General features: G+C 46.7%; 1 protein-coding gene across 3 annotated transcripts in view; it reads right to left on the bottom strand.

Moving 5' to 3' along the window:
• The window catches only part of sema3ab (sema domain, immunoglobulin domain (Ig), short basic domain, secreted, (semaphorin) 3Ab), a 68,982-nt gene that overhangs the window by 36,168 nt on the left and 14,098 nt on the right, over positions 1 to 18,716 (bottom strand). For 2 of the 3 annotated variants that reach the window (XM_012839080.3, XM_031565373.2), the window contains exon 1: positions 1,094 to 1,553. In XM_012839080.3, coding sequence (XP_012694534.2) covers positions 1,094 to 1,205 — 112 coding nt within the window. In that variant the 5' untranslated portion in view covers positions 1,206 to 1,553. Of the gene's footprint in view, positions 1 to 1,093; positions 1,554 to 18,716 lie in introns of those variants that run through there. The other variant, XM_031565372.2, reaches the window with a different exon arrangement.

Raw genomic sequence — 18,716 nt, 5'->3', positions numbered from 1 at the left:
CAGCCTCCAGCCACAGCTCACCACTCCAGCCACAAACACAGCTCAGAGGGTGGGGATGCTTTGACCGGAGGAATTCCCTGTGCCTCTCCATGCATCTCAAAGAATTGGAAAAGTGCCGGCTGTGCTGAAGTCTCTGAGTGTTGTTGGTGTATGTGATTAGGGGAAGATAATTATCAATACAATTACAATTAATAGATTTTGGAAATTTAAATAAATTGAAAGCCTGCATGCACATACGTATAAGCATACAAAGACCCACATGTGCAGAAATGTGTTCGCCCACACAGTCACACACTCTCTCACACACACACACACTTTCACTTAAGAACGGATATCTGCGTCAGACACTGAGACGTAGACATGCTGAATACCATCATGTGGCACAAACCCAACATGGTAAAATATGTATATTGAGTGCATTTAAGTGGGAGCAGCTGTGGTCAGGTCCACTTCCACAGAACAACCTTCCAGGTGTGAGACTCGCTAGTGTACCTGCATGTCCTGATCTTTTATGAGGGGAGGACCTTTATGTACTGATATATATATGTATGTATGTATGTGTAAATATACAGAGAAATAAATAAATGCTAGATATAAATAAATGCTAGACATATTGTAAAATATTTGTATATTTTACTAAATTAGTTTTGTAACAGGCTGCACATTTTCAGCAATTTATAATTAAAAAAAAAAATAACTTTCAGCACAAAAAGCTAATTCATTCAAGCTGTTTAGCCCTGACAATTTTACTTCTTCCAAAAAGACCATCTACACAGATAAGGCAAAAAGCATTAGCAACACAAATAATCCCAAGGCTAATTTAACCACAGTTAACCACTGTTATCATTTTCTGCACCTCATAGTGACAAAGACAACTCTTAAATGGTCTCCCATCACATCCATCTAATTGCAAATCAGATCCCAGCGCCACAATCTCCCAGTCCCTCTGCCCCAGCGCTTTGTACCCCTGTAGACCAGTGTAGCAGAACGCAGTGTCCGCACAAGCAGAATCCCTTAACACACACACACACACACACACACACACACATACAGACACATACAGACACACACAACTCTACTCCGGGTTTCTCACCTTTATAGGACAGCTTCAGGCGAGGAACGTTACTCTTGGCTGGCAGGGCGTCTGTCCTGCCCAGTAGCACCGTTGCGGTCAGCAGTAGTAAAATCCGACAGAGGTAGTCCATGGTTCCGACTGGATGTGAGTTCTCTTTTTTTTGTCCTTTTTTTTCTTTTCTTTCAGACACTCGCAATGGCACACACACACTCACAGATTCGCCAGAGGTCCAGTTAGAGAGTGAGTGAGTGAGGACTTCTGGTCCAGGAGCGGAGCTCCAGCGCAGGTCCGATTCAGGAGGCAGACCCTGGGGGAAGGGAACAGGTGATGTGGGTCAGAGCAGCCGCGGCAGACGCCGATCACATCGCTGCAACCCTGCCGGCCAGAGAGAGCTGACCGAGCGAGCAGCACATCCACATACTCAGAGAATGAACACTGACACACACACACTCATATATATATATATATATATATATATATATATATACAGACACAGACACACAGAGTTCTCAAAAGCAGAGAGACCGTGCGTGTGTGTTAAGTGCTCTCTGTGTGTGTGCTTTTTGTAAGCTCAAACACCCCTTCTGCAGTATGTATCTTCAATCTCTCTTCACTCTGGTGTCTATCTCTCTTGAAACAGTCCCAGCTTCAGTCCTCCTGTATTCTCCCTTTAAAAAGCAAAAATAATGGAAGAATAAACCTAAAAAAAGAGAAGAAAAGTCCACATGGAAAAAGACACAGAGCCCAGTGCAGTCTAGTCCAGTCCAGCTATTAAGCTCCAAACTACAGCAACTCCCTGCCTCGCGCGCATACACACACACACCGACTCTGGACACGCACACACGCTCACACACTCTATCTGTCTGCAACGCAGCGCTGAAACACGTCCTACCCAGCTGAGGGTGAGAGAGAGAGTGGAAAGAGAGAAGAGGAGAGAGGGAGAGAGAGGGCAACAAGCGTGAGAGAGAGAGAGAGAGACTGAGTGAGAGAGAGAGGGGGAGGGAGGAAAGCAAGCAGCGAGAGAGAGAGAGGGAAGAGAGGAGAGGAGGGAGGGAGGGAGGGTTGAGCAGAGCTTTGCTTACTGAAGAAGAGGATCCCGTAGGTAGACTTTGTTTTCTTTTCTGCTGACACTTCAGCTCACCCACCCTCCCCACCTCCACACACCGGGGAAAGTTTGACAATTAGAGGACATGTGTGTGTGTGGGTGTCAGTATGGTGTCTTTCTGTGTGTGTGTGTGTGTGTGTTTCTCTGTGTGTGTATCTGTGTGCATGTAGAAAGATAGAGCAAAAACACACACACGTGTACAAAAAGACACACACACAAATCGATATAGAAAGAGAAAAAGAGAGAGCGAGACAGAGAGAGAGAGAGAGAGAGAGAGAGAGAAGCAAGCAGCCCAGTTCGACCTGGTACAGTTCAGCTCAGCACAACTTTTGTCTGACACGGGTCATTTATTTTTAGCCCACTTCAGTAAGGGGGTGAAAGAGACAGATTTAGCTTAAGACAGCAAGAACAGAGACGAGGGGAGGGGAAAAGGCTATTCTGTGCAGTTTCCTTCGAGTTGACTTTAAAAGGGTTGCGCTCATTCAAGACAAACATAATCACATATCAATAACCAAAATATCACATTGTATTTATTTCATTATTTATACACACACCAGTAATAATTGTTTTGCCATCAATTATCTAATGGTCATCAAATGTAACCATATGTGTGCGCGTATGTAATTGTTCCATTAAGAGCATCCAATGCTTCCCCAAACTTCAGTCACGGTGGGCTGGCTCAAGATCACTCTTGATCACTAAACAAATCAACAGAGCGGGAGAGAAAAGGCAACTAGATTAAACTTAACATCTTTATACACAAACCGACACACGCAAACATGAACATATAGAAACACACACACACACACACACACACACACACACACACCTGCAGGCTGGTGTGTCGTGCGAGGGGCAGGGTGCGTGAGTAATGAGAGTTTAATCTGTTGTGACACACTGTGGCTCCTCAATGAGCAGGCTCCGGACAGCAGCCCCTCTATCAGCCCGTCTGTCAGTAGCAGGTCTTATGAGAGGAGCACCAGGGCCTGCCATTCCCACATGGTCATGACCCCACCAACTAATGGGTCAGTGTGTGTGTGCGGTGTGTGTGTGTGCGGTGTCTGTGTGTGTGTGTGTGTGTGTGTGTGGATGTGGCTGTGGCTGAATCTGTGGATGTGGTGCCGTGTTAATGTGTGTGTGTATGTTCGTTCGAGATCATACATGTCTGTCTGTGTGTTTGTGGTGGGGGAAAGTCAGCGACGGGTTTGTGTGCATGTTAGTGTGAGCTGCAGCAGTGGGGTGGGGGTAGTGGTAGTTGTGGTGGTGGGGGGGGGGTTGCCTTTGATCAGAAAGACCCCCCCCCCCCCCCCTCACATATTGTCCACCCCTCTCCCCTCTCCTAAGTGAATGGCCAGCGGCACTGCAAACTTATGGCCGATGAGTGATTTGTGGAGAATGACAGAGAAAGAAGCAATAACAGACTTTACATGAGTTATAAAATTAATGAAAGTGACTTAATTAAAATGGAGGACACAAAAGACACGCCTGCGACAAAAAAAGTAACCTGCAGTCAAATGTGTTAAAGAGAAAAAAAAGAATGTAAAAGAAAAACAGTGTCCTGTGTCTCTCAGGAAAAGATCTGTGTCGTCTTACTTCCTCCGAATGAAAAAGTGAACGCAGTTAGTTATGCATGCTTATAACTGCTGACCGTACCGTGCGTCATACGGCCTTATTGGTGGCCTATAATGCATTATAGATGCCTTATAAATGACTAAAGGTTAATGTATAATTCATTGGGAGTGCCACTAGATCAGCTGAGTCTTGGCCCCTGCATGATTTCCCCTGTGTGTTCTCCCTCTTGTCAGACTCACCCACCAGCTCGTTCATCCACAGAGGCCATTTAGCAGGACGCCGCAGCGCTGCGCTGGGCTGCGGTCGCCGCTACTCCTGCCCCCCTCTCTGGGAGAGGAACCGCTCCGGTTACGCCACCGCTAATGCTACCGCTGCCGCCGCCGCTAGCCCAGAGGAGCGCAGGCAGAGGGGCCAGAGACGCTGCCAAACCATGACAGCTTCCTGGATGCTGAGCTGTCCACACAGCCCCTCGTAATACATATATACTTGGATTTATTGCAAAAGTGTACTGTATGTATATCTATCCATTTATTTAGAATAGATATAATATAATATAATGTTTTTATTGTATTTATTTAGTTCAATTTTTTTTCCTTTCGCTTTTGTGGATTTGTGGGAGCAAATCAAAAGTGAGGAGTAACCCAACTGGTGTTTTTTAAAGTTTATTTCACCAGTTTTAAAGGGGGCTTTATGGTGGGTCAGCGTTTGAACAGATCAGCCCCGGAACTGGAGCGTGTGTTATGGGTGACATGTTGTGACTTGTGTTGCTCGCCCATCTCCATTGCTCTCTTTCCTCTGCTCGCTCTCTCCGTCTGTCCTCGCTGACCCCACTGAGACACCTCCCGTCTGAAAACCATCACCCCGTCACTCTGTCATCCCTTCTCTTCTTCCGTCCATCTCCTCATTCATCCGTCTCTTCCTTGTTATCTCTTCTCCTCCAGTTCACCTTCAATTCACATCTCTCTCTCTCTCTCTCTTTCTCTCTCACTTACTTCCTCTGTTTTTCTCATTAAGTATCCTGTGAGTGTGTGTGTGTGTGTGGTCTGTGGAGTGTTTCTGTTCCTCGTTTATATGTGTCTGTGTGTGTGTGTGTGTGTGTGTGTGTGTGTTTGTGGTTGGGGGAAGGGCATGGAAGAGAATGCTGAAACAGGCTAAAGTGATGGTAATGACAAACCAACAGGAGAGAGCATGTTTATTTGAGGTAAAGCTAGATTGAGGAGAGAGCTGGTTGTTGTTGTTGTTGTTATTGTTGTTGGTGGCAGCGGTGGAGGAGGAGGAGGCTCCATTCAAACAAATAGCACCCCCCTCCCCCCTCCCTTACACTCTCCCTGGCCATGTCGTCCATCTTCACAGGTCTCCCATCATCGGCTACAAATGCGGCATTGTTCCCTGGTAACCACAGGCGTGACACGCCAGGCGCAGATCTCACACTCTCGGGAAACAAAAAAGACACGGCTGTGTTAAAAAAGCATCTATGCCTGAGGCACCGTCTCGGATTTCATACGGAATATATGAAACCCTTCGGCGAAACGGTGAACGATATTAGCGCCTTTCTTTTGTAAAAAAAGTTACAGGATACCTTTCATCATGAGTAAAAGGTTTTAGGGCACTTTCTTTTCTCTGAACTCAATGTACAATGTGTTTGATGTACTGTTTGATGGCCTTTTTTGCGTGACCCTTTTGTGGAGGGGAGAATGCTACACAACAGCCTCTCTGATCACTACAGTAGAGACACAAGCTCCAGGGGATGGGCGTCAGGGCACACATTCATGGTGCGAAGTTTTCTGAGAATCCCCCCCCCCTCAGCCTGGTCAGGCGGACTGCTGACGGTGGTGGCTTTTATCACGGCACCAGACGCACGGCCGTCGACACGCACAGGCGGTGGTGGCCGTGGCGGCTACAGCTGCTGGAAAACGGGGTCATCACTAATCGCGTTTGGCGGTATGGATGCTGACGAGAGCCGGGCTGAGAGCAGGCGGGGCAGCTCGTGACCTGTGTGTTTGTGCGTGTGTGCGTGTGTCTGGGTGGCGGGGGGGGATGTTGGAGTGGAGGTCAGAGAGATACAAGTCTGTCGCAACGTGCACGATTATCATGGCTGATAGCGGAGAATCTCAGAAAGTCGTTCTATACCTCTTTTGTTCAGAGAATCATTTCCACACTCACCACTCATAGAAACACACACACACACACACACACAAACACATGCACACACACACACACTCAGATGCAACATGCAGTGAACACACACAAGAGCCCTCGCACATTTGGAATTATTCACGTTTGAGGGAAGTTCCCACAGAGCTGAAAGGGAAAAGGCCATGTTTACGTTTACGGAACAATCACACGGCGTTCCAGCTTGTTAGAAAGCCATCACAAGGGGCATTTGAAATGCAGTATTTATTTGATTTTTATTGGCATTAAAATAGCACTCCTCTGTCAGTGCCAGAACTAACTTTTCAAACAAACCCATTGTGGAGCGTGCAGTGAGTGATGGGCGATGCTTGCTTTTTCATCTCATTGTTTCCTTATTTGAGTGTAATGATGTTCGCGCTGATTAAACGTCGATTAGAAGTTTACATCTGAACACAATAGAGAACATGTTCTCCACATGCTACAAACTAAGCCTGGCATTGCAGACGGTTGCAGGGGGCCCCCTGCGTGAGATCAGAAGATTGACTTATGAAAGATAGGGGGTTTTGTGCAGACCCTGAAATCTATCTCCCGGGCCTTTCTGTGTGGAGTTTGCATGTTCTCCCCGTGTTCACAAGGGGTTTCCTCCACTAAGGCATAAAACATGCAAAAGAACAGAACACATGTCCATCCCTGACCAAAGATGGACAGTTCACTTCACTTGGTCCCCGGGCGCTACAAGCTGCCCACTGCTCCTGGGGGGTCCTTGAGGAAGGACGGTCCAGGATGGGAAAAAGCAGAAAATAAATTCACCGCGACCTCAGGCTTACCTGCGTGTGTGTGTGTGTGTGTGTATGTGTCCTGTGTGGCCTCCATATATGCACGTGTGTGTTCCAGTGTGTCGTGTGTGCCATTAAAAACCTGACAAAGGTCTTAATTAATTAATGAGGTAAATGACCCCGTATGATTTGATTCAAATGCGCTCCCTCCTGTCTTCCTCGTTCCAACTTCTCCGCCTCCCTCCCCCTACTGCCGTTTCTACTACACTTTCTTTGCCTACAGGTAACAATGGCCAACATTGCCGGAACTTTCCTCAGAAGGGAAAACTTTGGTGCTATTAAGAACTAGCCAGCTACGTCGGCTCTTGTGTGCAGCTGACTCCTGCTCAGAGCCAGCCTGAGGTGGTGGAGAGAGCACACACACACACACACACACACACACACACACACACACACACACACACACACACACACACACACACACACACACACACACACACACACACACACACACACACACACACACACACACACACACACACACACACACATTACGGCCCCCAACATCCGCGGGGAGAAGGAGGCGTAACTAATCCCCGCCCCCCCTCAGGAGGGTTCATCATCCCCCATGCAAATGGAGAGCAGAGCTGCTGGTGTTTGTGTATTCATGGGAGACATGGCGGGGGGGGGGGGGGTCTCTAAAAGAGAGGTTTAAATGGTGGATCGGCTGCAACCCCAGAAAAATGCTCATTATCCCCAAGAGTAACACAGCCCGATTTCCTAAGCCGGCCGAATCCTCTTGTGAAGGTGGCCACCAAGTGAAAGGGGTGCTTGAGAACCCTCTTCACCCATTATCCTCCATCATCTAGGTGGATGAGCCATCGAGGAGGAGAGGGGGAGAGGGGGAAAGGAGGAAGGAGGAAGGTGGGTGGTGTGGGTGGTGGTGGTTAAAATGTAATCCCATCAAATGGAGTGTTATCAATTTGTGACGCCATGTCTCCTTGGAGCATGCGGATTAAGGAGTGATGGATAGATGGCAGTGTTAAGCGTGTGGGGAGAGCGATTAGGAGTGCGATGTGTTCTCCTGTTGTATTTTCAGGGATTACAGTGGCTACGGGAGGCTAGTGTAACTTTTCATCACACACACGCAATCCATAAAGCTCCGTTGACTGGTTTCACCATTATCCACTGTTGCTGGGAGTGGAACGGATTAAATGTGCTGAACGTTAAAGTTGAGGGTATGAGTGAAGAAAAAGATAGGAAAATTGCCTCCCCTCACTCTCTCTCTCTCTCGCTCTCTCTCTTTTTCTTCCACCATGATGGTTTGAGGGGGGGGATCTCTCGACTTGGTGGTGTCTTCTTTCAGCTGCTCAGTCTTATGAAGCTCAGTATTTTATCCAACACTTCCTTTCATATCGTGTTTCACATCCTCGAGGCTGGCTCTGAAACCCCATCTGCGCGGTCGCTGAGGAATAAAACAGAGACGTGTCCTCAGTCACTCCGCTGGAACAGGGAGTGGGTTGGGGACAGATGGACGGGGTTCTGATTTATGAAGCGTTTCTTCAGGATGCCGTCGTGAAAGAGAGAAAGTATGTGTGTGTGTGTGTGTGTGAGTGTGTGGCTTGAGTACACTCTCAGTAGAACATCCTTGAAAATGTTTAGATCCTGTTTTTTTTTTTTCAATTCCCTCTGGAGCTCAAGGATGCAATGTCTGGGGCCCGCTGCCCTTCAAATGTACAACGGAACATACTCGTAGACATATAATACTTCAACACACACACACACACACACACACACACACACACACACACACACACACACACTAAGGGTATGGTGAAAGGCAATGTGGCTTTGAATATCTTTGGAGAGAAATGGGAGCAGGTAAAATGACAGCGAGGAGTGTTATACCTTTATAAAGTGTGTGTGTGTGTGTGTGTGTGTGTGTTTGTGGTTGGGGGATAGGGTCTGGCAGAGCACACTGAGAGGATCAGGAACTCAGTCAGCACTTCATCAAACATCTTTGAAAACCAACCCACACAAAACACCCTACTCTCACCCAATCAACCCCCCATACACACAAACACACACACACACACACACACACACACACACACACAGATATCCCTGCCTTTAGTGGCCCTAAACCAGCTTTCTCCTTTACGTCTTGAGCCTGCCCGTATACTCACTCTCACACACTCACACACACCCTGCAATAAAACACTTTTCCACACCTGCTGCGCCTCCTCCCCTTCAGCCCCCATTAAACCCCACAAACACACACATCAACCTGTTTTCTCCAAATGACATCCTCTCTCCCCCCTCCACACACACACACACACACACACACACTTTGTCCTGCCTAAACATGCGCCCTAACCCTCTCTCTGCCCACCTGCCAGAACACTCTGAAAACACAACACCCAGACGCCCACCCTGTCTCACACACACACACACACACACACACACACACACACACATAAAAACACCACTTTCTCCTCAGCCTCTCCAAATCCCCCTTTGTCTCCCCCCTCTTGACCTCTCTCTGCTGCTGGATTCTTTGTGTGGAGGGCCTGTTTGTCCATTGGATTCGGCATTCTGGGAAAATTAACCTCACAAATGAGCAGATTCCACTGTCACCGTGACCCAGAGTTATTTTCTCTGGGAACTCGAGAGGCGATCTCACACAAGACCCCCGAAACACTATCAGGCTCAAAACATGACTTCACTCCTCGATTGGACAGGCCACTCTCGGAATGTGGAGAAGTAAGCCCCCGGGCTAGAAAGAAGAGAGGAAGACACTCATTTATTAACATGGCAACATGGACGGGCTGTGAAAAATGAATGAGTTATGTGAAGGTGTGTTTGTGTGCAGTTATGTGTGTGTGTGCGTGTGTGTGTGTGTGTGTGTGTGTGTGCATGTAGCAGTGTGTGTGCGTCTTCGGGGGATGAGAGCACCTCTCATACCTGTGCTGACTGGGGCTATGTGAGCCCAGCCCGGGCCTTGGCTTGCGTTGCCACGGATATAGAGTTGCTCTGCGTCACGGCGACAGATGCCGGGGCTTTTCGCGTGACACGAACGCGGCATATTTTCCCTCCCGGTGATGAGGGCCAGCTGTGGAGCTGCACTGCACCGCCATCTTAAGCCAGCGGGGGAAAACAGCCGCTGGGATTTATCTATCTCTTACAGAATAACCTGTGCTAAGCGAAAGGATGTTTACGATGAGGGACGCCGATAACAACGCTGGACATTTCGTTTGCTGCTGTTGGACGTCATTAGCGATTCCTGCGCGCTTCGAAATTAAACCCAGTGAAAAAGCAGAGGCTTTTCGCTGGCAAAACATTAAGAGGTTGAGCTTTATTTGTTCTACGTAACATGACATGTTCAAGTTTGCGGCCTGATCTCCCCCCGCCAACAGCCGATGTGTGCATTTACCGGAGGAGGTGTAAATCGGTTTGTTATTCTTGTGGATCCTGGCGGGATGGGGGGGATGGGATCCAGGGGCTTAGCAGTAGGGATCTTGCCCGGGATCCCCCTCCGTCCTTTGGGCTCCTGAGACAGCACCGCCCTTGCTTGGGTTGTCGTGAACGTTAAAGCGTGTCAACCAAGGGAGAAAGACGATTTTTTTTTTTTTACTCCCATAAACTTTTCATGCCACAACACAGACATGAGCGGGGAGTGCAGTATTTATGAGGCAACCCAGTCGCTGGATGCATGTCATTTTCTCTGGCTTGGTTAAAAATGGATGGCGAATTAAAGTGGAAAAACCACACGGCGATGAATACATTACTGGAGAACAATGTGCCTCCGGTAGGTACCGCCCTTTCCCACAATTCCAGCGGTGACAGCTGTATATCAGTCATTTTAAGGCACACAGCGAGCGAAACGCCCCACAAACAATTTTCTACTTGTGATTTATCACTGCAGAAGATTACTAAAATACCACTCATGAGTGTCTGACAGGGTAATTGGTGAGCGTTGGAAATCTTGGTGCCATAGAACATGTCATGAGCCGAAAAAATTAAAAAGTTGCGTCCAATCATCTTTGCATTAATTTATGTATTCTATACCACCAACCAATTATTCAAGTCATATAATTGACAAAGACAGGTCATAATTAAACAAAATGCATACATATAACAATTAACCTATCCAAGACAAGACAAAGCATCAGGGTATTTTATATTCCTGTTTTCTGCTGCACTTCACACACCATGCAGGGATTTTTTCCCCCCTCTGTAAACAATGAGATATTTCCATGAATTTGGAGAGGCGGTGAAGAGATGGGCAAACACATCCATTTCCAGCACGCTGCACAATTATTGTCTGCCACATCACATGACTGTAGTCCATCGCCATTGTTCAGTAGCACCCTAATGACAGCTAATTAAATAAAGCTTTGATGTGTATATTTGTCTGGCTCTCCAAGCGTGTGTGTGCGTAAGTGTACCGTAAGTGTGTGTGTGTGTGTGTGTGTGTGTGTGTGTGTGTGTGTGTGTATGTGTGTGTGCGCTTGTCAGTGTACACATCCTGACAGCAACAGGAATAATAATTTGGTAGACTGGAAAAACCAATTATTTTAGAAGGCATAGCCACACAGTTTGTTTACCACTACCCAAACCAATAGGCTTCTGAGCACAGTATTCTTTAGCATGTTTGGTCCTCTGTCTTTCACAAATGGTTTACTGCGGTGTTTAATTCAATTGACTTAATTAAGATCCCAACTTAGACACCACCAGAGTGGACAAACATTGACACAAACCGACAGTAAACCTTCCCCCAATCTCCCCCAAAACCAAGTGAAAAGATTAAAAGCCCACCTGGAATTGAATTCTTGCGCTGTGGTGTGGCTGGAGGTTGGGGCCGGCAGGTAGGATCTGCATGCCCACAGGAGATCCTCTGAAGAGGGATTACCCAAATACCCATGAGCCTCTCAGCACCACACAAAAGCAGGACCCAAAAGAGCCAAAGACCCAAAACCCCGCCGCAGTCAGAGCTAATTACCCTCCGCACAGGCACAGTGTCACACACACACACACACACACACACACACACACACACACACACACACACAGGCACGCACACACATCTTCCCACACTGGGAGGGGGATATCTGAACTGAAGAAGAGCTGTGTTGAGTCAGAGGAGAGTGGGGGGTTGGCCGGTGTCTGGGAGATGGTGTGGAGGATTACACCAGTGTCTGCGCTTCGGTGATTTAAAGTATGCAAAGCCTACCTGCTCCATCAGTGACAAATCTCAGCTCCCATGAAAGACTGAAAGCAGACCTCTCCGGTCTAAATCCTCCTCTTTTCAACTCACATTTTAACGGATTAAGCTTGCAATGCCACACTAATGTCCCCCCCCCCCCCCCCTCTCCCCTCCCCTCCCTTTCCCATATTATCATGACTGATCTCTTCCTACTGTACAGCTCAAGTAAAACCAGTGCATTCTGACACGACTTGATTTATCTTTAACAGACCAAATTCTTATCTTGTATGATGCATATCCCTTTTTTCACGTTTTTTTGTTTTGTTTGGAATATGCTTGGATATCTTGATCCTTAAAAAGCATTAAAGCATTTTCGGAAAGCCTTTACTTCCTTCCCAAAAGTCCCTGCCAGTTCCAGTTTAAAGCTTACAATGATATTCCACTTTTTTTGCTCCTGATCATTTTTCTTTCTGTTTTTTTTCCGTCTTCAGCCTTGCTTTGATACTTCTGCAAAGACTGAAAACCCAGAGTGTGTATGTATTTCTCTTTTTTATTTAGATTTAAATTCCCGTCTCATCTGAATATCCCTCCTGAAATGACTATTGCTCGTCATAGTGTCATAGTCACCCCTCCCCCATGATTTATGAGACTGCTAAATCAAATGATTCCTCAGTCACAGGCTGTGATTACAGCCGGATGGTTTAGGGGTTCCCTGTAATCCAGATGAGAACCCACAAGGTGTAATGAGTCTCGCTCGTGCATCATCGATTTCTGAAACTGGAGGAAGGGGAACAAATGTGCGGATACAGCTTATGGAACAGGGTGTCTCTCACACCGGCCACCCCCGTGACACACACACACACACACACACCCACACACACACACACACAAACACAAAGAAACGTGGCAAAAGAACGAGGTGGAAAAAGAGGATGAGGGGAGAACTTGGAGTGTTTTAAACACACCTCTCCAAATGCCAGAATAGCAAAATAGCCCTGAATAGCAGCGTTGTCATCGGGGCCTCTGAAATCAATCAATCTCTGCGTTTATTTTTGCAGCCCTGCTCCTACGTCAAAGCATGAACGCTGACAGCCCTCCAGACATCTCACACACACACACACAAACACACACACACACACACACACACACACACACACACACACACACATACGCATACACACACAGACATTCTCTCCCTGAGGTTCAACAGTAACCCTGGCACCATAGTGTTTCACTGAACCTAAGCGCTGCAGTAATGTTCATGTCATGCTGCTGTTGTATGCACTAGCAGTCTACAGCATCTCACAGTAATCATATGTTTAATGATTATAGTGCCGGTGCGCGTCCCCACCAGTCATTTTGTGACAAGAGTGGTGCTTCATGACAGTGATTCAATAATGCCTTTAATTTGATTCCTAAACCAGTAACATCAAAGCGTAGTTGCACAAACTCCTTCTTTCAAAAACCCAAAGCCTAGGGGATGCCAGAAGGACATTTGAGTCATTGAAACTGAGGAGTGTCGCATCGACTCCTCCGACGGTACCGCGCAGCCTATGAAATAACCTCTTTCACTTCCAGGGATTTCAGAGGCATGTCAAGGCCAAAACGAGGATCAGTTGACCAAAGAACAAGAAAAAGAAGGTATGAGAGAGGCAAACAGAACAGAGGAGAGAGAGAGAGAGAGAGAGAGAGAGAGAGAGAGAAACCATCCTACCAACTGCCTGGCATGTAATGGAACACCTCCTTGAAGTAGACATAACAATAACTCCGCGGAAAGCGTGGAAATGCCTGGGACTGCAATACTTTCTCCTCTCTCCTCGAGGTAGACAGAATGCTGCAGACAGCCGGCGCCCCCATAATAGACACCTCTGTGTCTCCACATTACTGAGGAGAAAGGCACCCTAAAAACACACTCAGTAGCATTCAAAGACTCACTGTCTCTGTGTCAGAGAGAGAGGGAGAAAAGTTGTCTGATGTACAGAGACTCGGAGAGCATATGTTCTTCAACACCGGGAGAGTTCTAGGGGATATCATAGGGGCCAAATAGGCAAAACATTGTTCCCGATGACCTTTGCTCCCTCTGCCTTATGATGAAGCATTTCATTGGCCAAGACACGGATGACAGCGAGGAAATGAAACTCAGAGAAGGCCTTGCGTGTGCTGAGACAGAGCTTCCTTGATCAGCGTGATGTGATTATTAGAGGGAGACAGCGAGCGTGGGCAGGCAAGCCAACGGAACCACACAGAGAAAAGCCCCCCATTGTTCTTTGATCACAGATTATGAGTTGAATCGCAATGGGCATATGTCACAGGAGGTTAGGTGTGAAGGCTGGCCGCCATAATCCAGCCATTGAGGGATTATCTGCCGGCAATAAAGAGGAAGTGTATTAGCGGAGACGGCTGAAGGAAGGAGCTGTGAAAAGACTTCCTCTGGATTTCGCTCTTGCCAATATGTGTGTGTGAGTGTGTGTGAGTGTGTGAGCGCAAAAGGGCCAGAGCTACTCAAGCTACAGGCTACGCAAAAACAAGCAGTTCAAGGGTAGACAGGACCAGTCGTTTAGTTAGGGGGGAGTTAAGAGAGGCAGGCAACTTATTGGATTTTATTGACCGTCGTGTGTATTGAGTTCAGCAATATAGCTTCAGGGCCATTCGCACAGATTGATGTTAGAGGGAGGAGACAAACAAATAGATTTTCTTTTCCTTTTTTGTCTGCATTGAAATTGCTCAGATGAATAGTCGATTATAGGGCCGATCGTTGTGATGAAATGATTGTGTTTTGTGTGAGAGGGCTTCATCAGACATTTTAGAGGCTCGTAAAACATGCGGTCAACCGTTCATCCTTATCAGGACCCAAACAGAAACAGACAAACAATCACAGTGGGCCATCGATGCCCCAGTTATAATGAGCACTGCTGAGTTTCAACGTGCTAAATTCCAATAGCTTCTCAGTGCATTGTCCACATCTCAGCAACTGCAATTTTTGGTTTTCATCTTCGTGTTTCAAATCCTCAACGGTTTAAAACGAGTAATTTAAGCACAGAACACCTAGCCTGCGTAAGTCGCTGCTTGAGTGATAGCACACAATAGTCGAGTCAGCTCTCCAGAAGTCAGTGTCGTCTAGAACTCTTAAGCTCTTAAGCTTTTCTGTTGACCGTGGCCTTTGGTTCTGATGTTGCATCCTTGAAGATGTTAACCTTTATCGATAAATTAGGATGCATCGATTGGTCCCCGCACCGAGGGTGACACGAGGCAAAGGTCATGGCAAACAGATTAACGGCTTTACTTGTCTCCTTTTCTTGAGATGCCAGACATCGCCAGAATCCAATAATCACCTCAACAGCCCAACCTCTCCTTCAATGACAAGTCAGCAATACAAAACAACGACCCCTCCAGGGAGAGAGAAACCGACATTGCATATTGCAGTATGAATATGATTCCTTGTGTATTCATGGCAGGGCTATAACATGCACTGAACGAAAGTTGGAGGATTGATTTGTGATGTTTTAACAACTGTCTTCTGTAATGTATTAGATTAGAAGCACGTATTTCAGGTGTTGTGGACCCACGTTAAGGCAACTTTTTCAGATTAGCGAATCTGGTTAGGGGCTAACCTTGTGGAACTCTTTGGACACTAGGCTACATTAATAGGTATCCTATTGCCAAATGCAACACATTGAGCCACCATTTAAAGCTCAAAAAGCAAAATGGTGTCTCCCTTTGCTGAGCTAGGCCTACCTTATCCCCTACATTGCAGTTCAGGAGCAGCACACTAGGCTACATTACAGGTATTAATGTAGGCTGCGGTACCAAATACTGCATACAGATAAAATAAACTTAACTGTAAAGCTTCCTTAGTAGTGGCCATTAAAAACAGTAATTTCATCAGAAGCAGGACAAATAGCAAAACACTGTTTTAAAAGCCCATGGGCAAACAGCCATTTACATTATTTTGCCAGCAGTTTGGTCAAACAGCAATGCCATCTGGTCCAATAGTCCCTGCCAAGTGCAAACAGAACCAGACTGACAGAGGAGAGTCACTATTGATGGCAGCTTGCAGAGACGTTGTGTGTTGAGTTATAGCCCTCTGCAGCTGAAGCTGTCTCGTCTCTCATCACATGCCCACCAGCTGAGACTGTGACCAGGACCCCCTCGCAGCCAAATCCCCTGCCTGCCTGCCTGTAACTTCATCAGCACAGATAATCGCCCGCCCGCTACAGAGATGTGTGTGCCCAGCCATTAGAGGACACCTCTCACACCTCCGGCGCCGCCTCCTCCTCCGCTGAAGTCGTCTCTAATATTTATTCTTCGTTGAGTATAAATAGCAGAGAGGAACAGTAACCCTTTTTTTTTTTTGCAGGACGTGTGGCAGCTGGTTTCCATTTGCCATCCTGGCCAAATTATACAGAATTTGAACATTCACTCAAACTCTCTCTTTCACTCACACACAGACACACACACACACACACACACACACGTATGCACCCGCATACACACACAACTATTTCCTCCATGTAGCCCACACTGTTACATGCAGGGCTGTTCCTTTCTCTGTCTGGGTATGAATGAATGTCAGACTGTGTTTGCTTCAGAGCTCTTATAAACAGTGCGGGTCATACTGTCTGACAGACACACACACACACGCACACACACACACAGAGACACACACACATTCAATCACATTCACAGCCATTTAATCAAAATCACTCAAAACATTGCAATTCCACACCAACTGTTAAAACTTAAAGATGACACCTTTATCAATGTAAGGTTATACCTCAAGATCCTCTCAATTCTGTTATAAGACAGACTTCAAAATAACAATATTGATTTATGTGATTCAAAAGATTTTGTCATTTGTTCCCAATATTCTTTTATTTTATGTGTTCACAAACAGACACAAGGTGACAAGACAACGGCAGTTAGGTGACACACAGAGACCTTACTGCTGCATACTGTAACGCACAGTACAAACAAAAACATAATAATCACCTTTCTGTAATTACAGCTTGTGAATAAACCATACAACTTAATATGTATTACAGCAGAGTTTTGTGTATGTAAAAACACAGATCTCTTTTTTAAGACTATTAAAGATATTCCAAACTATTTCAATAAAATTCCAGCAGCAAATCGCATATATAAAACATGACACATAACACTCAAACCGCATGTATTCGTTTCATGTTATTCGTAATTGTGTGTAAAATGTGATGAAATCCCCATCCCCCCCTCATGCTGGCCTTAACACAGACATTTGTCATCACGTTGATTTGGGGAGAGTTTGCAGCTATCTCCCCTCTGGCCTCAGGGAAGCTGATGGAACAGACACTACCAATTTACAGCTAATTGAACAGCAGGAAATTGCACCTCGTTTTAATTTACTGCTCGTCAGTGGCAGACATCTGACACAACATGCCCGCTCTCTCCTTTCTTCTCTCTCTCACTCTCTCTCACTCTCTCTCTCTCTCTCTCTCTGTCTTGGCTAGCCCAGCCTGGTGTGGAGTCCAAAAACCTCCTGGAAAAACTCACAACTTTCTTGAGCACAGAACTGTGCTTACAGCAAAAACATATGCTTTTTATCTCTTTCTCACACACACACACACACACACACACACACACACACACACACACACACACACACACACACACACACACACACACACACACACACACACACACACACACACACACACACACACACACACACACACACACACACACACACACACGGTTTCCCAACACTTCTAATCAAACAGGTGCAGTCTTATCAGCACATAAGCTCCATCAGCAGGCTTCTCTGCCACAGCAAACATCTGCTGGGCAGGCTAGCTGTTTAAAGGCAAAACCCACCTCATATTTAAAAAAAAACAATCACCGTTCTTTTATCTAAACAGAGGCCTCTCTGGGAACTATACCGTGAAGCTAATAGTTCTTTGAAAACTTTCATACGTCATATATTAGAAGTCAAGAGGGAGCTGGCACTTTTACCTGTTTAGAGAGTAACGTTGCGTGCGTTATTTGGAAATGAATACTGTTATAAATTCACCTCTTCTTGAGGAGGAAAGCCAAGAGCCAGTTCACATTCTTAAAACCTATTGCATTTTTTCTACCAGACAACACCTCTTTGCTAAATGCCAACAAAATATTATGAGGGGCTTACCAGGAGCATAAGAAATTTTTTTTAAAAAAGTGAGTTCTGGAATGTGACCTGAAAGAAAACAATAATATTTGGGGAGAGAGAGAGAGTCGGGATCAGCACGTGACCCGTATGGGTCCTCGGCATCCCGTACAGGAGAGACGGATCTCCCGTCTGCGCGCAGAGGCCTGTTAGCGTTAGCGAGGCTGAGGTGCTCTGCTCTCTGATTACCCCCTGAGATAAGCACAGGCTTTCACTCTTCCTTCCCCCCAAGGCCTCATGGGTACTCGGGAGACCCATAAATGCTAGCACGGGATGGGAGACGGGAGCGATCGAGTGTGGCTACAGAGCAGAACTGTGGTCAGGAGAGGCACTGACCGCCCCATTTCGTGGTTTTGCACACACACAAAAAAAGAGGAAAAAACAAAAAGTGATGCCATGCTCTTAGCTGCGGCATGGCAGCTGCTGCCAAGCGCGCCCAGAAGTGGCCTGGGAAAGGCCTCATTCGCCACAAAAAGGGAGGGAATCCTCCATGCGGAACAGTCGCCCTCCTCCGTCCACTGACCCGACGAGCCCTGCGCCCCTGCGCCCGTTCCGTGATTGCCAAATTGATTAATCGTTTCGTCGTGGGGCCCATGTTTTATCTCCCCCACACACCCCCACACACCCCCCCCCTCCCTCTCTCTCATTCTGTCAGCTTGTTTGCCTGCTCT

Source organism: Clupea harengus, chromosome 3 (genome assembly GCF_900700415.2).
Source record: "Clupea harengus chromosome 3, Ch_v2.0.2, whole genome shotgun sequence".
NCBI classification, from domain to species: Eukaryota; Metazoa; Chordata; class Actinopteri; order Clupeiformes; family Clupeidae; genus Clupea; species Clupea harengus.
Note: the sequence above shows the minus strand (reverse complement) of the source record. Positions and strands in the feature narration are given on the sequence as shown.